The 24,792-nt window shown below is 38.6% G+C and overlaps 1 protein-coding gene across 1 annotated transcript in view; it reads left to right on the top strand.

The window, feature by feature from the left end:
• Nucleotides 1-1,172: 1,172 nt before the first annotated feature.
• Nucleotides 1,173-24,792, top strand: part of LRGUK (leucine rich repeats and guanylate kinase domain containing) — a 36,495-nt gene continuing 12,875 nt past the window's right edge. Inside the window, exons 1-11 of the mRNA XM_041401057.1 lie at nucleotides 1,173-1,352; nucleotides 3,599-3,706; nucleotides 4,331-4,412; nucleotides 6,598-6,698; nucleotides 7,066-7,147; nucleotides 10,073-10,197; nucleotides 13,858-14,001; nucleotides 16,229-16,309; nucleotides 16,924-17,010; nucleotides 19,368-19,474; nucleotides 23,903-24,022. Coding sequence (XP_041256991.1) covers nucleotides 1,173-1,352; nucleotides 3,599-3,706; nucleotides 4,331-4,412; nucleotides 6,598-6,698; nucleotides 7,066-7,147; nucleotides 10,073-10,197; nucleotides 13,858-14,001; nucleotides 16,229-16,309; nucleotides 16,924-17,010; nucleotides 19,368-19,474; nucleotides 23,903-24,022 — 1,217 coding nt within the window. The remainder of the gene's footprint in view (nucleotides 1,353-3,598; nucleotides 3,707-4,330; nucleotides 4,413-6,597; nucleotides 6,699-7,065; nucleotides 7,148-10,072; nucleotides 10,198-13,857; nucleotides 14,002-16,228; nucleotides 16,310-16,923; nucleotides 17,011-19,367; nucleotides 19,475-23,902; nucleotides 24,023-24,792) is intronic.

Here is a 24,792-nt window from a genome sequence, read left to right on the forward strand (position 1 = left end):
CCTTTATTTTCTGCCTTTTCATTCTCAGTTTGCCCTGTTCTGCAATGTGGGAAAAAAAAAAAAAAAAAAAAGAAAAAAAAAAGGGGATGTTAGACCCAAAAACTCAAATATCTTCAACATCTTTGCTTCAAATTTGTATTAGGAGCAGATTACTGTCTGCAAGATACACATGATATAAAAACAAGACAACACACAAAGATATCTCAAAAGCTGTAATTTTGCTGTCCCCTGCTGTGACAGTCTCCTCTCTCATTATTTCCCAAAAATCTGGCCAAATTATATTTATTTTTTTCCCATATCAGTTCTGAAATTGTACCTTTCTCTTAAGAAAAAACAGTACTGCACCAACTATGGTTAATGGTGTGTCGTGAAAGTAAGTGTAATAACAGAAATCTAATTTATGTTTATATTTCTCTGTGTGTGTGTCTATACATATATAGATATTATATATATATATATATATATACACATATATAGATATTAAAATATATATATAAAATTAATGTTCCCAGTGCAATTGGAGGCACAAAAGCCATGACTGAAAGTCATCCCTTGAGGCAGGAGAAGAGACACAGCCATTTACTGATCCCTAACAAGAAGAAGTGTTTTCCCCTTCAATCTTTCCGCCCTGAAATCCCTCTTTTGTGCTATTTTTGGCCCTTCCCAATGGGATGGAACGACCGCAGGTTACAGGTGGGGTTCTGGGGACTGTGGTCATACAGGTGAGACATGGCACGCCTGGAAACCTTTTGATCCTCAGGGGTGTCAATGTTAATACGCAAATCGGGCTTAATGAGCGGTTGGGTTGCCTTGTGGTTGACCAAAAACTCTTTGGTCATCCTCCACACACTGAGGCAGCAGTAAAGGCTCTGTATTCTCCAGAGAGTGTTTGTGCGCCTCTTTATCTCTTTTAATTGACATATTTTAACGTTTGTAAGTTTGTTGTGCACCTCGAGGCGGGAGCGAGGCCAATGGCCGCCTCAGGGAGGCGAACTACAATTCCCATGCTGCTTCACTGCGGGCTCTGCGCTCCTATTGGTTGGCGCGAATCACCGCCCTCGGGCTCTTCCCGTCTCCATGGCAACGCGTAAACAAATGGCGGCGGCCATGCCTGAGCGGGGACAGCGCCGATAGCGGAGTCCCCTCCGTCTCCTCCTTCCTTATCACAGCTCATGGCGGGCGGCGAGGAGAACGGGAGAGAAGGGAGCCTCGGGGAGCCGCCTCCCCCTTCTGACGAGCCGCCGCAGCCCCTCGCTGAGGGGCTCCCCGAGGAGCAGCCCCGGCCCGGCCCTCCTCACGGCCAGGATGAGCGGGAGGAGAACGGCGAGGAGGAAGAGTCGGAGCGCTCGGAGGTTCAACCCAGGGCTCCCCAACTGTCTGGGGAGGGGTGTGTGCATGGGGGGGAACTGCTCTTTCCCTCCTCGCTGTGGATGTGGGGGAAAGAAGGGCGGCACCTCTCATTTCTGACTTTTTAGGGTCCCTCCCGTCCCCGTGGTGTCCCGGGTCCAGGATTGTCCCCCTCTCTCTCAGAATCAATTAGATTGGGAAAAAACACTTGGAAGGTTGTCGATTCCAACCATTGACCCAGCACTGCCAAGTGCTCCTGGCCATATAAGATTAAGGATAAATTGGCACATGTATGGCCAAATTAACCCAATTTCCTGCTGAAATTCCCAGCCCTGAGCTCCAACAAGCCCCATGGACACGTGTGAATTTTCTCTGCCTGCCCTGCTGGGCTTTAAATCCCAACACCACAAAATGTCACCTCATATTTTGCCTTGTGGAAATTATTCTGTGCTCTCCTTTGCTGTAACATTTAGGTGCTATAATGAAATTATTCTATTATTTATCTTGGTCCCTATTGGACTATGGTGTTTTGTGGCCCACAGATGGGGCAGCTGAGAGGTGTTTTAAAAGCTTTTATTCCATTTTCAGTCTCATGTGAAGGGTGAGACAATATAGATGTTAGAATTCACCCCATCATAACCAGAAGCCAGCTATTTCCTAATTACAAGACATTATAAGTGTTTATTGCTCTGTCAGCTTTAGCCACACCATGCTGTAAATGCCCTAAAGCCAATCACCTAAAATTACCCCTCGTGGGTGCCACTCCAATGCCTCTTTCACAGTTCTATTTCTCCAAAGCATCCAGTCTTATTTGCAAGGCCACCCTTTGAAACTTGTTTCCAGTTCCATTTCTCTCTCAGCAATGTCTGTGCTGTTCCAGGCCATTCCTAAGTCAGCATTTCTCATCTCAAAGTGTGCATACAGATGTGAGAAATCTGTCAGCCTTTGGGAATTCTCTACAAATCAATTTCCCACTTTTCCCCCTCTCTCTTGAACAGAAAAAAACTTCTTTGATGTCTTTGTTTATCAATTGTTGCGCACAGTGAAGCACACAAGGCACTATCACTAATATTGTCACTGTAACAATCAACGTATATAAACTTATTTTGTAAGGTTCTTTTAGTTAAGGCGTGAAACTCTATCTTTGAAGTAAGTTGTCTAATTATGATTTATTGTCTGTTTTAATTTGGTTTGTCAAATCTCGTGGTTTTTGAAGCTGTTTGTGGATGGACTCTGGTCAGACAGGTGCCCAGATCAGCAGCTGTCCTGCAGCTCCTCGGAGCTGACAGGAATTTCACAAACCAGGGGCTCATCTCCTCATTAGTGCTGGCTGTCAAGCAGCCTCTTTGGCAAAGATTTTTCCTCCGAAGAGCAACTCGTGCTGAGCAAGTGGAAAGGGCTCCCAATAATCTGCATTTTGGGGTGCAGCACCCTGTTAACATCCATCATCTGTGGGAGCTCAACAGGCTTGGGGAATGGAACCTGTGCTTCTGATGGGTTGGAAAGGCTGAGCTAGGACAGAGATTAGACAGAATTAAAGAATAAAGCAGGGATGGATGGAAAGGGTCTCCTCCATGGATGCACCTGGGGCAGCACAAGAGCCCAGCCAGGGCTGCCCCCAAGATGAACCCAAATGGTCCCAAAATGCACGAGCGCTCCCGGGGTCTCTCCCTGGGATCAGCTCTGCTCCATGTGCACATTGCAGTTCAGTGTCCAATTCCAGCTCAGCCCCTGCACTCCCATCCTGCTTGTTTTTCTCTCTGCAGCCCACGGGGTTTGTGCTCCTGGCCTGAGATTTGGATCATTTGTCCTTGGTGCCCAGCTGGAGCAGGAATTGTTTTGTCTCCCTGCTCTGTGCACAGAGCTCACCATCCCATAATATGAAGCTCAGACCCACACACTAAAGCAGCTCAGAATGTGAAAATTATAAAAGCTAAACCCTGAGGCATCACATCAGCCAGGAGGGAACAAAATTAAGAATCCCAGCAAAAAACCTGAGGAACCTTCCCAAATGGATGGAGCTGGCTTGTGGCACGTTTCTCTTTGGGGTTTTTAGGGCAGATTTCATCACTTTCCCTAATAATCATTTTTCTTAGCAGGGTGGTGAAGCATTGAAAGCAGCATTCGACTGAGGACTTTTATCAGCCCTGTTCCCCCTTGAACCCCAGCAGCCTCTGGATTTTCCCAAGTGTGGGATTTCCCCTCCTCAATCTCCCCTTAATCAATTTTCCCTTTTCCTGGTGTTTTTTAGGGTCACTTGGAGGGGGTGTTGGATGAAGACACCGCCGCTGAGGGACTCCACACCTTCGGCCGCTCAGCCCCTGGGACTGAATATGTTTATCTTCATCTGTCACTTCCAGTAAGTACAAGCAAAAAAACCATCAGTTTAAGGCCCTTTTCTGCACAAATATTTCCTTTTTTCAACAGCAAATAGCTGCAAAAAAAAAGCCTTGTTAAAAAACAAGATGTCAAGAGGCAGATTTTTGTCACACTGATAAGACTCAAAGTGGCTCCTGCTGACTGCCAGAGTGGAGAGTTGGTCTTTTTTTTTTGTTGTTTTTTTTTTTTTTTATTACATCAGCACTGAAATGTTTGATTTTAATTTTTTTTTTTTCCTTATCCAGTCCTCAAGTGTGAAAAATGTATCTTCCTACTTCAGTCAGCTGGAGGGGAAAAAAGTAGAGGAATGTGTAAATCCCCTGGAAATGCTGCATTCAGGAAGCTGAAGTGGTTTTGTCTTTTCAAAGCTCTCTGCTGTCCCTCCCATTTCCACACAGCTTCGTTTGCCTGGTTTTTCCTGACTTCAGCTCTGTTTTTGTTGTTTCAAAGTCTTTTTTTTTTTTGGCATTTTCTCTATTTCTGGCTGCTCCAACATCGCTTTTTGTAGATGTCACCTTGTCCTGCTGCAGCTGGAGGGACCTTGGGTGAGCTGAGTTATTAACCAGTTATTAAAATGATGATTAAAATCCTTTCCCTTTTCCAGGGTCGTGACTTGAGTGACATCAGCATTCTCTCTGGATACGTTCACCTGCAGAAAATGGAGCTTTCCTCCAATAAAATTAATGGTATGGAGTAAATAAACTACAAATTCCTGCCTTGTGAAGCAGTTCCAGATGAGAAATGCACTGGACCAGGGAGTTTCAGTGTCACAAAGCCTGGCTGACATTTTAATGGTGTCAAACATTGCACAGAGCCAGGCTTGATCTCCTCTAAAATCCCCCAAATATCCACGGCCCATTAAGACCAGCATGTGTTTATCAGTGGGAACATGAGCTCAAACTCTCAGTTTATTACCCAGAGATAAAATCCCAGCAGATATGTCAAGGTGAAGGTGGGGATTTGGCAGGATATTCAAGTTATGCTTGGTTTGGTTTTCCCAGCCTTGAGTTTTCCCTTGTCAGGGTTTTCCATGGGTGACAAAAGGTAAAAAAAATTACATTTTTTACATTCAGAAAGGTGCCAGATAGAGACTGGGATGAATTCCATCAGCTGGTCCTTCCCTCTCTCTCTTTTTTGTTTTAATTTAACATCAAGTGGAATAAGCTTTGCTGGGGCAACCACATCATTTCCCTCAAGTTCCTTTCGCTCGAGGAGCTGCAGTCCAAGAACAGCAGCACTTTTGTAAAGCAGCTCCTCTCCCTGCTCATTTTAATAAGAGATTTTTTTCCTGGGGAGGCCAGATATGAGCAGAGCAGGGATTTTCCATAGCAACCACTCATTTACTCCTCAGTCGTGGCCTAAATGCTTTTCTCCACTGATTGGCAGCTCAGGCCAGAGTGAGTCTGTCATTCCAGAGGTGGATATAAAAACAATATGTGAAAATATAGTACATATATAATTAATGTAGGATAATATCATATGGTATCATATGGTATGATATGGTGTAATCTAACATAACAATATAGGATAATATACTATAGGATAATATAGGATAATATGGTACAGTAGAGTATAATATAATAGAATGTAATATAATATAGTATAATATAATAAACTATAATATGGTATAGTATGGTATAATATAGTATGGTATAGTGTAATATAATACAATAATATAGTATAATATGGTATAGTATAGTATAATAGAATGTAATGTAGTATAATATAATAAAATAAACTATAATATGGCATAGTATGGTGTAATGTAATGTAATGTAATATAATGTAATATAATGTAATATAATGTAATGTAGAATAATATAATGTAATGTAGAATAATATAATGTAATGTAATATACTGTAATGTAATAATATAGGATAATGTAGTATAGGGTAATATGGTATCATATAGTATAATATAATAGAATATAATATAGTATAATATGGCATAGTATGGTATAATATAATAGAGTATGGTATAATATGATAATATAGAATAATATAGTATAGTTCAATATAGTATAGTTTAGTATAATATGGTATAATATAATGTAATATAATATGATATGATAATATAGTATAGTACAGTATAATATAGTATAGTATAATAGAATATAATATAGTATAATATGGCATAGTATGGTATAATATGATATAATATGATATGGTATAATATGATATAATATAATAATATAGGATAATATAGTATAGTATAATATGATATAATAGAATATAGTAGAGTATAATAAATATCATATAATATATATAGTGTGATATATATAATTACATATACTTATATGTAATATATAAGCTAAACCCTGTATATAATATATTTACTTATATGTAAATATATAAATATTATATATTTACATATAATTCCTTATATAAGTATATAATATATACTTCCATTACATTTACATATATGTAATATATATAATTACATATACTATATAATATATATAGTGTAAATATATATAATATATATAATGTAATATATAGTTCAATAGAATATAGTGTAATATAATATAGGGTAATATAGTGCAATATAATGTAATGTAATATAATATAGAATAATATAACATAACATAGTATAATATATATAAATATACAAATATAAATTCTTGCTTCTAGGCAAGTCAGCTGGCATGATGAAAATTAAATGTCGAGCTTGGATATTTATTCTTTGTGGTTTATAAACCTTTTTTTTTTTCCCTCTAGGTGTTAATATATCTGATTTCTGCATTTTAGGCATCACTTCCTGAACGTGCAGCTCCAAATTGACTCTTAATTGCTGCAGGATGTAATTATCACATTTTGCTGTGATGATCTTTGCATTCAGGCGCAGGATTTGACATTTTGTTTCATTTCCAGATCTTTCCTGTGTCAGTCACATGCCTTATTTAGTAGAGCTGAATGCTTCCAAAAACCAACTGACCACATATTTCAATTTTAAAGCACCTAAAAACCTCAGGGTAAGTCTGAAAAAACCAAAAAAACCCCAAACAACAGAACAACATTTTAAAGGTTTAAATTCAAAACCATTTCCTGAATCTAAGTTAGACAGATTTGAGCATAGGCAAAAGTCAATTTTTATTCCTTTTTTATTCTTCGTTCTTACCTCAATTCACATTTTCCTTTTCCATTTTCCTTTTCCAAATGTTTGAGTATTTTATTTATATTTATATGTATATTTATGTGCATTTTATTTATATTTTTGTTAATTTCTTTGTATTTTATTTATGTCTTTTATTTTCTTCCACACTGAACCCCTGCATGTGGTGGGAGGGTGGAACAAACTCTGAAGAAATAACCCCAAATTCCTCTCTTTTTTTCCTTTAGGAAGTAGATTTTTCACACAATCAAATCCCAAAAATGAAAGATTTGTCAGCATACCACTCGCTTACCAAGCTCCTGCTGGATTGTATCCTTTGGGGAATCTTGAATGGGAGAAAAATTAATTTTTTTTTTTGCCATTTCTTCAAATAAATACCAGTTTTCTTTGTGTTTTCCCCTTCATGTCAGTTTTGTCCTTAGAACTGAGATAAAATTGTAATTTTGGTGCTGAGACTGAGCTTAATTTAAGCATTGATAGTGTTAAAAGTGGGCAAATTTGAGGGATTTTCCTTCTAGAGGAACACAAAAACTCCTTTTTGTGTCATGGACAAGTGCAAAGGGGAGATGTCCCTTACAGAGGTTAATAATAATAATAATAATAATAATATTTTTTTATTATTATTGTTATTATTGATTTTAAATCCCAAATGTTAACAGTGAATCAGCCTGGAACACTTAAATAAAAAAGGAATTTGTTGTTTCATCTTGGACCCAACTAATTCTGCAGGACGAGGCTGTTTAGTGAAAATGAACAGAATTTTTAAGGATTTTTAAGAATTTAAGAATTTTTTTTTCAAAAGTTCACGGAGTTTTTGAGGGAAGCACACGGAGCAAAGGTTTTTCTGCTCCCCACTTCCACCCTCATCCCAATTTGTGGATTTTGAAACACTTCCCTGGCAGAAACCTGATAATCAGGAGCTTGTAAATTGAATTTTCAATGTTTTTTCCAAGGCTTCCCTAAAAATTCCTTCCTGTGCTTTCTGGAGCTTCACGTTGCTCTGCCGCCTTCAAAATGTTTCCTGAGGGTTCCAGAACTTTTCCTTTTTTTCTTCAGGAATTGCATCCTGAATCTCTGCTCCTTGAAAAGGAGGAGGCAGGAGGTTGGTGCAGATTTTTCTGTCTCTTGGCCAGTAATGAAATTAATCCAATGCTTGTTCCAGACAAGGAATTTACAAGGCACCTGCTTTATTTTTTAGAAATATTTCTATTAAAATAAATATTATATATATTATGAAATATACTATATATTAAAATAAATATAGAAATTTAAATATATAATTTTAATAATATATTTTTTAAAATATCTCTAAAAAAACCCCATATATAATAAATATATAAATAAATAAAAAATAAATGTTTCTTTTTTATATATTATATGTAGATTTATATTAAAATATAAATATATATTTAAATATAAAATACATAAATATAATATAGATACATAAATACATATTTTATTAATATTATTGCTAATATTTAATTATATAATATATTTATTATATAGAATACTATATAATAATATAGTACTATATTCATAAAATATTACTGAATTAATATAATTATAATTGGAATTATATTACTATATTAATGTTCTTGTTATAATCATAACATTATATTAATATTATATATAATTTAATATATTATCTCTTAAATAGTTAATATCTATTAATTATTAATATAATTCATAATATATTGCTATTAATTAGATATATTTTAATATGATCATGTACTGATATATAAATTATAAAGGAATATTAAAGTATATATATAATATTTATATATAAAAATACAATTTTGTTAATTTTTTTTTTAATTATTATTTGTGCTCTTCCCACTTTACAAAGCGTGCAGGTGACACAAATCCTGTCACAAAATTCCATAAAGGAATATTAAAGTATATATATATAATATTTATACATAAAAATATAATTGTGTTTATTTTTTTAAAATTTTTATTTATTTGTGCTCTTCCCACTTTACAAAGCGTGCAGGTGACACAAATCCTGTCACAAAATTCCATAAAGGAATATTAAAGTATGCATAAAATATAATTTTGTTAATTTTTTTTTAAATTATTATTTATTTGTGCTCTTCCCACTTTACAAAGTGTGCAGGTGACACAAATCCTGTCCCCAAATGGCACCAAACACTCTCCTTTTGCAATCCTCATTTTCCATCCCTCCAGCAAAATGAAAAAGGGGAGAATTTTTTTAAAAAAAAATCAATAAAATCAAATAATTTTTCTCGTGGGTCTGATCTGTAGGTTTTGATTTGATTTTGTGCTGCCTTGGATTTCATTTGGTTAAAATGGGATAAAAACGTTTTTATGTGCACAGGAAAATCCCCTAAAAAAGAGGAAATGCAGAATGGAGAGCAGCAAAGTCTCACACACTCCTCCCCTGGCACACAGAACAATCGTATTTTTAATCAGAGATGCAAAAATCCTCTCTGGAAACTCCTGCAGAAGCAGAAACATTTTTCTCAGTGCCAGTAACTCAACTTTCCTTACCATTTTTAAATGAATTATGATGCACGTGGTCAGGTCATTATCTCTTTTTTTTTTTGGGTATTCCTTTAGCTTTCTAAAGGGAGGAATTGTCCAAACCAGAGAGAGACACAACTTGGCCAGAAATAAATGACAATCCTTTATAGTGAGTCATAAAAAAGCTAAAATTGAATTTATGATTGTTCAGTGCTGAGCAATTTGCTGCCTCACGTTGATGCTTGTGGCTTAAATTTTAATTTTTCCTGGTTCAAACTTTTGCCTGACTCCAGTCACCAAAGAGTCCCAGCCCCGGGGCAGGGTTTTAGCTGATTTTGGGCAGGTTCCTGTCACTCCATCCATTTCAAGGAGGAATTGGAGCTGGATTTGTTGTCAGAGGTTCTTTGTTTGGGAATTTGAGGAGTCTGTTAATGCTGAAGTTTGTTAGTCAGCTCTAATTATGTGTACTGCTGGTTTTAACTGTGATGCTAATTTAAAATACTCTTTCTCCTCTCAGGACAGATGGCCAGGACACAACAGGTATAATTTAAACTGAACTAGCCCCATAAAATCACAACTTGAATAAAAACTTGAATAATTTCTGTGGGAGCAGCGGGATTTAAACCCCCTCAGGATAAATCCTTTCCCGTCCAGCTCCCCACCCCATAAACCCAATTAGTTAATTGATCACCTAATTACTGCTCAGCTTTGGTGTTCAGCTCGTTGTTTTTTCCTGAAAGCTCTGCACAGTTAACGAGATTGAAGAGATCAGGGGGCTGGAGGAGTGTCACAGCCTGACCCAGCTGGGTTTGTCACACAACAGGCTCGCTGCCATCAGGGGCCTGCAGCATTTGCCCATCAGGATCCTCAACCTGGTAAGAAAGAAATCATTCGGATGGTTTTCCTGCCTGGCTCTTATCCAGAGATCAATACCTTGATGTAAACAATAAATATAACGTAATACATATGGAGATAATAAAAATATTTTATATTATTTCATCTTTTATAGTAATATTTTATACTATATTATACCTATAATATATATTATATGTATTATGTATAATGTGCATTATATATAATATATAATAAAAATATTTTATAAATATTTAAAAATAACATCTATTATATATATTATATGTATTATGTGCATTATATATAATCTATAATATTATATGCTATTTATTATATATGATATATAATATTTATTATATATTATATAGTATATAATTATTATAATGATATATATAAAATAAATACATCAATAATTACATAACAAATTATCAGGATATCTGCAATACCACACATTTTTTAAATTAATAACACAAATGTTGCACAGCAACACAACCCAAACCTATTTTTAATGCGATCGAGTGGCCCCAAAAGCAACCCAGCTGCTTTTCAACAGCTTTGACTTTGTAATAAAAAGTGAAAAATATTTAATGGGACTTTAAAAATAAATCCCCAAAAACCTATACAGAGCTCCTATTGGCTACATTAGTTTTAAGCACCCACATAAATATTTGAAGTGAAGTGAATGAATCCCTTATCAGGAATAGAAATATTCCTTTTCCAATCCTTTTAAAAAATTTAAAGGTTTTTCTTCCATTCTGTAAAATTGGATATAGAAAATACCAGCTCAGGTTGGCCCTTGGCTGCTGCAGGATTCAGGGAAGGTGTTCACATTTCTAATATATTCAAATGGTGTTAATGAAATTATATTTCAGATCTGTGACACCTCCAGGATCTCCCTCAGTGGCAATAAATTGGGATTTGGTCTCATTTTTAGTGGGGAAGATGAATTCAGATTGGCCAAACGCCGTGGAAATGCTCTGAAAGGAGCTCTAGGACTGTGAGGATCTTTTTTCTAAATACTTTGATTTTTTTTTCTCCAAATTTGAGCCACAGAAAGTCCCTCCACTGCCCTGATTTCCTGGTTTGCTTAAAGGTCTACCAGGAATTCCCTTGGGAATCTGCTCTGTCCAAAGCTGGGAGATTGTTAACAGTTAAATCTTATTAAATGTGAACATGCTCCTCATTTGGGGTTCTTAGGTGCTGATATCACTATTGATAACACTGCTTGTCTTTTTAATTAGCCACGTGGAAATTATGGAAAGAGATTTCAGCTGAGAATTTTCTTTAAAAATTAGAATTAACTAGAATAAAATGCAATTATTATTATTATTCTTTTTATCCTCTCTCTTCCCAGCAATCCAGCTTTTTCTCTCAGCTTTTTTGGGTTGAAAAGAGCAGAAAGTTCTGAAGTTATTCTTTTCATCCTCTCTCTTCCCAGCAATCCAGCTTTTCTCCCTCAGCTTTTTAGGTTGAAAAGAGCAGAAAGTTCTGAAGTTTGGGAGGAGCACTTCAAAACCTGTAAATTCTCCCTTGCTGTACCAAAAACCCCTTTATTCCACTCATGTTTGCGAAGGAAAAAAATAAAACAAGAAGCACAGGTCTTAAGAGCCTTAGGAATTTTCTGCTTTTAAAGGATCTATCCCCAAATCCCTTTTGTTCACAGAATTTTCTGGGCACCTCTGGGCCAGCATTTTGCAATCCCAGCTCCGAGCTGTACCCGATCAACCAGAGGTCTGACGAAGGCTCCGTGCTATTAATAACCTAATTAAACATTTAAAAGTCAGCAAAAATGTCAAGGACAGACAACTGGATTAACATTAAAGTCAGCTGGCTTATTTATTTCAACAGTTCCTAAATATTTATTAATAGGAGATGAGGCTTCCAAGCTTTTAGCGCAAGGTGAGGCTGATGGAAAAATAAAATTTGCAAGGTTATGGAGGAAGAATCCTGTGGAGAGGCCAGCTGGGAATGTGTGGGACAGGGATGAGCAGGGAATTGTTATCCCTGCTTGGAATTTGGGGCAGAAATGAGTCTCAGATTTGTGAGGCCCTGAGGAATGAAACCATCTGGAGGCCAGTGAGAAATCAGGGCCTCGTTGGAAAAAACTCTGAGGGTTGGTTCTCGAAAATTTGGGGTTTTTCGTGTGGGAAAGTCTGGAAAATTTTACAGGAAAATTTGGGGTTTTTAAATTATTATTTTCTAAACATTTCTGTGCTGTCGCTGACAGTGAGTGGAGCCTTCACTTGATGTGTGTTAATATGGATTTATGTATTCCAGAGAGATTTTGGTATCTTATCAGGGAGTCATGGAACCATGGAATGGGTTGGGTGGGAAGGGACCTTCAAGGTCACCCAGTGCCACCCCTGCCATGGCAGGGACATCTCCCACTGTCCCAGGCTGCTCCAGCCCCAGTGTCCAGCCTGGCCTTGGACACTGCAGGGATGCAGGGGCAGCCCCAGCTGCTCTGGCAATTCCAGCCCAGCCAGGAATTCCTCATGGCCAAGATCCCATCCATGGCTGCCCTCTGGCACTGGGAGCCATTCCCTGTGTCCTGTCCATCCCTTGTCCCCAGTCCCTCTGCAGCTCTCCTGGAGCCCCTCCAGGCCCTGGAATGTGCTGGAAGCTCTCCCTGGACCCTTCCCTTCTCCAGGGGAACATTCCCAGCTCTCCCAGGCTGACATTGGATCCATCACCTCTCCAGGACATTCATGGTCCCAGAGGCTTCACTTGGAATCTCAGGAAACCATGAAGGGTCTCCCTTCCCTTTTCCTCTCTTTTCCATCCCCGTTTTCCATAAAAATTCCTTGGGATGGATTCTGAGTGTCCCAAATCCCAGAATCCCAGGGCAGTTTGGGTTGGAAGGGACCTCAAAGCTCATTCCAGGGACACCCAAGGTGCTCCAATCCTTCCTTGGCCATTGCAGGGATGCAGGGGCAGCCCCAGCTGCTCTGGCAATTCCAGCCCCAGTGTCCAGCCTGGCCTTGGACACTGCAGGGATGCAGGGGCAGCCCCAGCTGCTCTGGCAATTCCAGCCCAGCCAGGAATTCCTCATGGCCAAGATCCCATCCATGGCTGCCCTCTGGCACTGGGAGCCATTCCCTGTGTCCTGTCCATCCCTTGTCCCCAGTCCCTCTGCAGCTCTCCTGGAGCCCCTGCAGGCCCTGGAATGTGCTGGAAGCTCTCCCTGGATCCTTCCCTTCCCCAGGGGAACATTCCCAACCCTCTCTCCTCTCTATCCTACCTTAATTTTTTCATTATTTATTCTGTAATCACAAGTGTAAATAGAGCCATGATTACAGAGGGAAATTCAATGTATTTATGTATATATATTCCATAATTTTCCATGCATCTCTGTGTTCTAAATTTTGAGCTGGATGGTGACAAGTGTGTTCTTGGGCCAATATCAGTTTTTAAAAAATGTTAGAGCTCTTTTTATTGCTTGTTGTCTCTTCAAGGTGAGTTGGAGTTAAGCTAATCAGGAGAGAATTGATTCCTTTATTCCATGAGGAGGAATGTGACATATCAGGATGTGCATGAGGCTAATGCAGAAAGGCCTATTTGTGACAGGATTCTCCATGACAAAAACTCCTCAAATCCAACAAATAACTCCTTTTCCCCCTCAGGAACGTTGTTTTTCATAGAGGTTTATTTGCAGTTTCTCTGCTTTCATGTTTTTGTCCTAGAGCTTTAACCAGATTGAGAAGGTGAATGGGCTGAAGACCTTGAAAAATCTGCAGTGGGTGGATCTGTCCAGCAATAAAATAAACAGTCTGCAAGGCTTGGAGGAGCACGACCTACTGGAGGTGATCAACCTGGAGGATAACCAGGTACCAGCTCAGCTTCTTCTAAGAGCACAGAATATTTTCATTTTTTAACACTCAATTCCTTGAAGGGCTCCAAAAATCCTCCAGCAGTGCCAGGAATGAATATTAGAAAAGCTGAGATCTTTTCTTTTGGTGTTTCCCACGTCGATTCCTGGTGTCCTCTCAGCCCTTATTTAATTTCTGAGGTGGCTTTCTCTTCACTCAAGTCCCACTTCAGTGCTCTCACACACTGGGAATTTGCACTGCTCCCCTGGGTGGGTCAGGCAGGGATGAGTTTGCAGATTTTCCACCTCGATTATTCCAGATCTTTACTTACACCACAGCTCTGCTGCTGCCAGGCCTCAGGAGGGGTTGTTAAAATCTCTCAGCCCAATTTTATGACCACAGATTCCTCTGAGCTCTCAGCTGGAAACTCCCTGCAAAGCAGAACTGCAAGGACTCACTTAAAAGTGGATTTTGTTATGCAGCATAATTTTCTGTACTGGAAATAACAATGGCACCATCCAACTCTTTTGAATTTTGAATGCCAAGCCAAATATCCACAATAATTTTGATATTGATCTTCCAGCATCCTTAACTGAAAAAAAAAAAATCAATTCGTGAATCACTTTGACATCAAAGTTATGTGAAAAAAAAATATCATCTGAGAAAACAAAAATATAAAGCAGCAGTGGAACATTTTCTGTCATTTTTCTCTCTCCTTGTGAGTGGATTTAATTCAAGTCACTGTGCATTCTTTTCCTGCCTGTGTTCAGGTTGACATTTAAAGGTGCCTCAATTGCAGCAGACAGGAAACTCTCTAATGGTGTGCTTGTTATTAACATTAATAACACCACTTCCAGTGCCTTATTTATTTTCCACTGTTCTTTGCAGCACATAAAAACTTAATTTTACCTCATCAAAACTTGCCTCTTTGAATGATGTCATTGATACTGTTCAATGAGTTTTTTGCTTTTTTTTTTTTTTGAACGTTGCCTTCTGAAGAATAATTTAAAGGGGAGTTTTAATTAATTAACACGTGGAGTTACTTCAGCTCACGGCCACTCAGAATGATCTTAAATTCTTGGTTTTTTAAAAAATGCCCACAACAGGTTCAGCTGCAAACGTGTCCCTTGTAAACATTCAGTGATTTCCAATTGTTGATGGCTGGAATTCTGGGATTTGTTTAAGAAATCGACTCAAATCACATTTAACTTCACCAAAACTGACTTGGGTCGGGTTATTCTTATCTCAAAGTGAGTTTGGAGCAGGCTGTGGTTGAGGTTTATGTTTTTAGGCACTTTAAAAGGATTGAGTATGAATTAGGGAGAATCTGGAGGTTTTTAGGTTCAGTTGGGCTTTCAGGATTTAAAAGGGGCTATGAAAGAGATGGAGAGAAGATTTTTCCATGGAAAAACACAGACAGGAGAAAAGGGAATGGTTCTACAATAAAAAAGGAGAGATTTAGATTGGATTTGGGGGTGGAATTCCTGGCTGGGCTGGAATTCCCTGAGCAGCTGGGGCTGCTCCTGGATCCCTGGAATGTCCCAGGCCAGGCTGGACACTGGGACAGTGGGAGATGCCCCTTCCCGTGGCACTGGATGGGTTTCAAACTTTGTAGGTCCTTCCAACCCAACCCATTCCACTCTCTGATTCCATCTTTCAGCAGAAAACCAGGTTGGTTTGGGCCACACAAACCTTGATTGACCCCAAAAACTGAGTGCCCAGCATTCCCTTGTTCACAGCTGAGACCCCAAATAGGCTAGACCCTCTTGACCCCCTGATTTATCCCTCTGGACACATCCAAGGACAAAAATCCTGCTCCTTTTTTAACCAAGTTCTGTAGGATGAACTTGAACTTCAGCGAAAAGAAACTCTCAGAAGGATTTTATTCTTTTTAAACCACCCAGCCAGAGCACGAATTTAACTGCAGAATTGCCTCACTCCAGCACATCAGCACATAAAAAGCCAAAAGTGCTAGGGCTTGACATTTGAAAGAACTGGAAAAATGCAGGTGCTTGGAAATTGCTGTGTGGATTATCCTGCTGCTCCAGCTAACAGCCAAGTCTCCTTTTGTGCCTGGAAGTGCCTCATTGAGGGCAGTTAACATGTAAACTCCTTCTGTAATTTAGAATTATTTTTTTAATATGCCCAGATTTGAAGAGCAGCCATTAAAATACTTCATTTTGCCTGCCTAGTTCTCTTGGATTCTGTTGCTGCTGATTTATGCTCTGTTTCTGTCCCTGCTCAGGTGGCTGAGCTGAGTGAGCTTAAATGGATTGAAGATCTGCCTCTCCTCAGGGCTTTAAATCTTCTAAAAAACCCTCTACAGGTAAGAGAGAAGCAAAAATGAGACCCTAAACCTGTTGGTTTGAATCCTTTCAGCCTCAGTTTCTGTCTCTAGAAGTGGGCAGGTCATTTGTCCTGAGTGACCAAAGACAATTCTATCCCAACCCTTGTGATTTCTAAATTTTGTGTGAATTTTACAGTCATTCCCAATGCCAGAAAGACTAAAAATATTAAAGAGTTTAATTTTTTCCTTGTAATTGCCAGGATTTTATTGGCTTTTATAAGACTGGTCTGTCGTGGCACACAATAAAATTAGCAGGAAAAAGTACCTGAAACAGCCTGTTCCTGATTTTCCATAATCTGAAAGGTTTTTCCTGCTGAGATGTCCTTCTCCTAAACAAAGTCTGATCAAATCCCTTTCCATTTTTAAATTCCCATCTTGGCCTTTTGAATGTTGTGGTTACAAACTTTTGAACAACTCAGCTCTTGCTGCAGTTGTGAAGGGTCACTTTGGGCAGTGTCCTGACACCCTTCAGGGTAAAAAACCTTTTATTTTGCAATGTATTAAGGCAAATTTAATTTTAGCTGATTGGAATTCAATATTGGTTGGATGAAATTAAGTGTTTTTTTGTCAAAATGGAAACTTTTTCCCCTCAGGAAAAAGATGGTTATTGGCTCTCAGCGATTTTCATGTTGCTCCAAGTCACGGATCTGGATCTCAAGAAGGTTTCAGTGGAAGAAAAGGTAAGCAAACATCATTTCATTCTGGAAGTTTTCTAAATAAACAATACAAAATCCAGGCTTGCAGTTGCAGCAAACCTCCTCCCCCAAAATCCTGCTTGACAAAAATTCTGTTGGATTGGAAACCTTTCCCTGCTGTGGTGCCTGAGCTGGAATTTGGTTGCTGCATGGGCTGTTTATAAACGTAAAATGTGCCCCAAAGAGAAATTTCCATGTTTTACTGGAAGGAGGAGATGATTCCATGAAAAGCATGGAAGGGAGAGGCAGGTGAATGCTCTTTTTCCAGTCTCACCATTCCCAGGTGACTTCTCCCAGTCTCGTTTCTCCTCTGAAAAATGGAATTTTTGCTGCTCTGCAGCTGTGTTGTGATATTTGAGGAATTCTTGGAAAATTTTTCCACATAATCTGATGTAATACACTATAAATATATGTGGATTATTATTATGATTGCTGTTGTTATTATATTGGCTGCAGCAAACACTGAGATCAACCTTTGTGCTCTGTACTCCATTTTGGTGCTGAATTAATTCACAACTGAGTAACCTGATGGAGAAATTCCAGGATTTAGTAACTCAGAAATTTGTATTTTTATTGTGACTCTGTTTTCTGGGATCATCCACAACAAACAGGAGCCTTCCCAGTGGGCCCAAGCCATGCTGGAACTGCTGTAATTCAGGGAATTATCCTTTCAAAGCAATCCCTTCAGGAAATCCATCACTCCCAGCTTTATCTGTATAAATTTGGGGGTTCTTGTGCCAGGCTCTCTCCATCCTGAACACACAGATGATGATACCAGAGTATAATTTTCCCCAACTACCCAAAATGTTGATCTCAATCTTTGTCTTATGTGCCATTCTGTTTTCCTCTCAATATAATTTTGAATATATCAATGAAATTTTTCCCTTCAATGGACTGTAAAAATAAACCTGAGTGACTGGTTTAGACCAGCAATTAATTTATGAGGGGTAAAAGTTGTTCCACAAAATCCTCTCCTTATGTTATTTTAGGATGCCTCCTAAAAGAATTCTCTTGGCAAACTGAATTTGGAGGCAGCATCTCTGTGTCTCACTAACACAAAATGGATGTACAGGAACGTGGGTTAGATCAGGAGAGGAGCTTGGAATTGGAATTCCTGCTTGTCCAACTCACCATGTTTGGGTCTCACTGTGGAATAGTCTTGCAATATTAATAATATTAATAATAATCCTTCCTTTAGGATACTCTGATGTGCACCAGGATGCACCCACTGTGCTCCCAGCCACTAATTCAGAGCAAAGGGCCAAATTACAGCTTAAATTAAATTGGATTTTAATTTTAATTTTAATTTTTTTATTTTATTTATTTTTAAATTTTTTTCCCTCCTCCTGCTTTCCCCTGAACATGGGGATGTGGAGTTCTGAGCACTGAATATTTTCCCTCCTATTTCCCCCTGCTGCTGGCTGATTAATACAGGCACGGCTGCCACACAGCCATGGCATTCCAGGCTGGAAATGGATTGTCCAGGCATGGATTGTCTGGCCCAGCCTTGCTTGGGAAAAGCACAGGCAATCCCAAATGGCCCAGCCAAATCCTAAAAGTGACCTGCATTGGTGAATCCACCAACTGGTGAATTCACCAATTATTTCCCTGGGGAAATTCTCATGGAATCCAGGACGTTTTTTGTTGGAAGGGACCTCAAAGCCCAGTCCCACCCCTGCCATGGCAGGGACACCTGCCACCATCCCAGATTGTCCCAACCTCCTCTTGATTATTCCAAAGGCTGATTGGCCTCACTGTGGAAATTTTGTCCTGTGTCCCATTGGAATTGCCTCGGTCGTTCTTAGCCCATTTCTGAGTGTGTGGCCTTAATAACCCCCAAAATACACAACTCATGAGTGGTCAGCAGGATGGATGGAGGGAATCCTTGGAGTCTGAGTGCTCTCCCTCCCTCAGGAAAGACGGGAACGCATTGTCAGGAGTTTGCTGAATTTGTTAATGCCCACCCTGTAACAAACGAGTGGCTTCAGTCCCCAGGGGTTTGGCCCCTTCCACCAGCACTGAGAGGATGCAAATTAATGGATAATTAAAACCTGCTTTTGCATCCTATGTGGCATCCTGTTTTCTTCAGGGAAGGGTTGTCTACATTAAAGATGGTGAGATGTGTCTGGCTGCCATCCATCCATCCATCCATCCATCCATCCATCCATCCATCCATCCATCCATCCCCAGATTTCTGCTCCCAGCCAAGCCCAGCACCAAGCCTGACCCTCAGCAGCACAAAGCCATCCTTATTCCTGGTGATCAGCCAAGAGTTTTGCACCTGGGAACAATTGCATCACTCCTCCCCTTCCTTTCCCCTCCCCTCTAAATTTTGGGAGCAGGTGGCTGCCGTGAATAAAGAGGACCCTCCTCCAGAAGTCATGGCTGCTGAAGATCACAGGATTCAGATTTTGTACAATGCTCAGCAGCCCCAGGAAGTCCTGCCCAGGTGAGTTCATTCATTTCACAGCCGCTCCTGACGGTGGCACTCAAGTAAAGCAGAATTTTGTCACGTTCAGAGGGACATTTTTCCCGAGGAGAACTCCTGCAGGATTCTGTCAGCAGGCCTGGAAAGGAGGCAAATCTGATTTGGTTCAAATTGACGATGAAACGAAGCTCTTCATTCACCTCTAAAGTCTGAGACAGATTGTCCACAGCTCCACTCCCTCTCCTCAATCTGTTGGAGCAGATGGGCATTTGCACCACAAATGAGAGATGCAAAATTCCTCCCTGTGTCCAAAAGAACTGGAAAAAACCCTGGAGGCAGCAGAGAGCTGCAAAACTTCTCCTTCCCCTTCTGCCGGTGATTCTCTCCCCACTGCTGGCATCCTGTTGGGATAAAATGAATTTATCTGGAGATTTTGGGGCACCTTTTGTGTTCATAAGGGGAAATTTCCATGTTTTACTGGAAGGAGGAGATGATTCCATGAAAAGCATGGAAGGGAGAGGCAGGTGAATGCTCTTTTTCCAGTCTCACCATTCCCAGGTGACTTCTCCCAGTCTCGTTTCTCCTCTGAAAAATGGAATTTTTGCTGCTCTGCAGCTGTGTTGTGATATTTGAGGAATTCTTGGAAAATTCTTGCACATGATCTGGTAGAAAACGCTATAAATAAATGTGGATTATTATTTTGGACAGTGAGGTCAACCTTTGTACCCCACACCCCGTTTTGGTGCTGAATGAATTCATAACTGAGTAACCTGATGGAAAAAATCCAGGATTTAATAAGTCAGAAATTTGTATTTTTATTGTGACTCTGTTTTCTGGGATCATCCACAACAAACAGGAGCCTTCCCAGTAGTGACAACAGCTTTGAGAATTCTTTTAAAAGCAAAACCCCAAAGATTTATTTATTTTTGCAGGGATGGAGATTTCTTAAAATAAACCCACAAAATTGGCTTATTTTCCTTCTTAAAAAAAAAAAACCCTCAAGGCACAGATTTTTTTTTTTCCCAGGGCTGTATTTAAATATTTGCTTAGTGGATTTTGGATTGATGGAAAGAAGGAATTTTGCCTTCTGCCAGAGGAATTGTGCACACAAAAACATCAGCCCAGCCCCAAAAATTGTTAATGATGCCTGGAAGGTTGGCTCGTGCTCAGCTGGAGAGCACCCCAGAGTCATTAATGAAATCTTCCTAATGATTATTGCCCTTTCCACCCTAAAATGCTTTTTGGAACCAGATCGGGGGAGTTCGTTTGCATCTCTCTTTCTCCATCAAGTTATAATTAATTCTGGGTTAGTGATATCTTCATTATTGCAAATCAAACCTGAAAACAAAGCAAAAAGTTTTTATTCTTGCCTGTCCTGCCGGCACCAAACATTGAATTTCCTAATCTTTTCTTCATGCTCTCAATTTGTGATTTAATCTGTAATTATGTGGTAACACACCAGTGAATATTATGGGTATTTTCCCCTTCTAGAAATGCAGGTGACATTTGAAAATGTTGCTCAGAGTGACAACAGAATTTAATTTAATTTCCAGTCTGTTGGGCCAGGACAGGATGATTTTTGGTACCTGGCTGTTGATAAGGAACCCATTCAGAAAAGGACCAGAGCATGATTCTTTCTGACAATTAAAATAATTAATCATTGGAGCAATTTACCAAGAGTTCTCCACAACTAGAAGGTTTTTAATTCAAATATGATCTCATGGAAACCCAAGTATTGGGCTGGAAACAGGAATCAACTTGGGGAATTCCAAGTGGAATGAGGAGAGGATGATGCTTCAGATGATCAAAATAATCCATTTTGCCTTAAATTTTATTAATCTTTCACAGCAGTGCCCACAAAAAAATTTGAATTATGAGCCCAAAACTCTTTTCCAGAATCTTCTCCCAACCTGTAGAAACCCCCAACACTTTTGGTGTTGAGAATCAAGAAGTGGTGATGTGGTGAAAGAGAGGATGTTGGAAATGTTCTCCACGTTCTCCCGATGAAATCATAAATCCCAGGAGTCTGAGAACGTGGGGAACTGGGAATTTATTGAAGAGAATGTGAATTTGGAGCATGATCTCATCGAGGTATGATTTATTTGGTGTAACATTTCCTCGTAGAAGGAAAGATTCCAGAGGAATTCTGCATTTTCCAAGCCTGAAACGGGAACCAACTTGGGGAATTCCAAGTGAGATGATGATTTAGATCATCAAAATAATCTATTTTGCCTTAAAATTGATTAATTTTTCACAGCAGTGCCCACAAACACAAAGAAATTTGAATTATGAGCCCAAAGCTATTCCAGAATCTTCTTCCAAGCTGAAGGAATCCCAAACTTTCAATGTTGAGAATCAAGGAGTTCTCAATGTGATAAGACATGATGATGGAAATGTTCTCCTGATGAAATCATAAATTCCAGGAGTCTGAGAACGTGGGGAACTGGGAATTTATTGAAGAGAATTTGAATTTTGAGCGTGATCTCATCAAGGCATGATTTATTTGGTGTAACATTTCCTCGTAGAAGGAAAGATTCCAGAGGAATTCTGCATTTTCCAAGCCTGAAACAGGAACCAACTTGGGGAATTCCAAGTGGGATGATGATTTAGATCATCAAAATAATCTACTTTGCCTTAAAATTGATTAATTTTTCACAGCAGTGCCCACAAACACAAAGAAATTTGAATAATGAGCCCAAAACTCTTTTCCAGAATCTTCTTCCAAGCAGTCCGAACCCCCAAATTTTAGATTCCAGAGGAATTCTGCATTTTCCAAGCCTGGAACAGATCCGGTGCAGGGAGAAGGGAAAAAAAAAATCTTTATTTTAAGGACTGGGGAGGTCCTGTCACAGGATTCCCAAAAAATTCCCCATCCCTGGAAGTGTCCAAGGCCAGGCTGGATGGAGCTTGGAGCAACCTTGGAATAGTGGAAAATGTTGGGAAGGTTTGGGATGAGATGGAATTTAAATTCCCATCCAACCCACCCCGTTCCAGGATTTTATGTGGAAAATAAAAGTTCTGTTTTCCCAGCCCTGCCTTGCCAGGAATATCCACAAAAAGAAATAACTTGAGATAGAATAAAAAAAAAACCTTTCTGCAACATCCTGATCAATTTTGGACCCTTCACTTCAGCTTTTTTCTCACTTTTGAAATGATTTTTTTAGAATGGATTTTTAAAGTGCATTTTTACCTTCTGCAGGATTTTAATGTATTGTGCCTTTTTGCAACATCCTTATCAATTTTGGACCCTTACTCACTTCAGCTTTTTTCTCACTTTTGAAATGATTTTTTTAGAATGGATTTTTAAAGTGCATTTTTACCTTCTGCAGGATTTTAATGTATTGTGCTAATCAGCTTTTTGTGCTAATTATATCCATGGACTCTGGTAGGGAACAGAGCTGCTGTGCTGCTCCTAAAATAGGAATAAAGCCATGATTTTGGAATTTTTTTCCTCCTTCCTTGTATTGGAATGTTGTCCTTATTTCTTAAAGAATGAGTTCTTTGTGAGAGGGATGCTCAAATAAATATATTCTCCTTTATAAATATATTATAAAATATAAATGCAGTCTAAATAGTCTATAAAATTATATATAATCTAGAAATATATGTATAGTATATTAGAAATATATTCTCTTTTCAGGTGTCTTTGTTCACCTGTTTCAAATCCCATTCAACGAACACAGAAGAAGTTTCCTTTCACTTCAAATTCAGTTTAAACTACTTATTAATTAAAAATCATTGGGTTATAATCATATTGGTTATTCCTGCCATATTTCCAAGTGGCCCAATCTTAAAATCTACCTGAGATTTAAAAATGAATTTAAAAAAAATTAATTTAAAATTCTGGTTTTACTTCATTCTTCCACTTGCAGCTGGAAGTGGAAAATCCGAGGATTTAATCCAACATTAATCCAACGTTTAATCCAAGGATTAAATCCAAGGATTTAATCCAACGTGGAAAAATGGAGAAATTCATACTTTTGCAGCACTTTGGGTCCTTTTTTTGTGGTTTTATTTTGTTCAGTGAAGTTTTAAGGATCTGAGTGGGTTTTTTATATTTAATTGAAGAATTTTTACACCTTCACCTGGCACAGGACATGGAAGTCAACGAAGTCCTGCAGGAGAGTGGAAAAACCTGTAGGATTCAGTTTATTCCAGATTTATTCCAGTTATCCTGCTCATTAAAATATTCCCACCTCTGGAAAAAAAAACCAAAAAATCCCAGCTCTTTAGAAAAGGCTGCAAATCAGAGTAAAAATAACATTATTCCTTTTGAAAAAGAGCCTTTAATGCAGATTTTTGTGCTATTTTTACATTCAGAACGCCCCAATTTTTGTCTACGCTGTGAACAAGGTGAGGTGAGTTGAAGGGATGATAAAATCTCTGCAGAGCTGTCTAAAAAGCTGCTGAAATTTGATTTTTAAGGTGATTTAATGTCCTTTCTTGCAGCACTCTGCCTGATTCTGAGCAGCCCTACCCCATGCTGGTGTTACTGGGCCCTGTGGCCGGTGGCAGGAGGCAACTTTCTCTCAAAATCTGCAGAAAATTCAAGAATTTCTTCAGATTTGGGTAAGTTCTGCACCCTGAGTTTAAAAAAATACCAAAGGATCAAGGTTGGAATTGTTGCTGGTTTGGTTTGTGGGGTTTTTTTTTGGTTAAGAAGTTAAAAACAGAGAATTTTGCTGTGTTTTTGTCTCTTCTCAAGGCTTGACTGGCTGAAAAGTTAATGAAAGTTATTTAAATTATCAGATTATTTTAAAGGTGGACGGCAAATAAACAGAAAATAAAATAAGCAAAGGAAAACACAAACCAAAACACAAAACAAACAAGCTAAACAAAACAAATGAAAACCACAAACCAAAACCAATTATCAGATTATTTTAAAGGTGGACAGCAAATAAACAGAAAATAAAATAAACAAGCAAAGGAAAACACAAACCAAGACACAAAACAAACAAGCTAAACAAAACAAATGAAAACCACAAACCAAAACAGCAAACAAAAAATCAGTAAGCTAAAACAAATATAAAAACCAGAAACCAAAACAGAAAAGAAACCAACCAACCTAAAAAAGGCAAAAAAAACCCCCACAGACCAAAATAGAAAAAAATAAAAAAAAAAAAACTAAAAAACCCAAAAAAACCCACAAGCAAAACCAAAAAAAACCACAAACCAAAGCAAAAAAGACACCAAAACCCAAACCCCCAAAAATCCAAACAAAAAAACCCAAAATCAAGCAAACAAAAAACTCAAGAAGAACCAAAAAAAAAACCACAAAAACCCCTTAAAAACCTCCAAAAAAACCCAAACAAATAAAAGCAAACAAAAAAGCCAAGAAG

This window comes from Onychostruthus taczanowskii, unplaced genomic scaffold, assembly GCF_017590055.1.
Source record: "Onychostruthus taczanowskii isolate IOZ18803 unplaced genomic scaffold, ASM1759005v1 scaffold184, whole genome shotgun sequence".
NCBI classification, from domain to species: Eukaryota; Metazoa; Chordata; class Aves; order Passeriformes; family Passeridae; genus Onychostruthus; species Onychostruthus taczanowskii.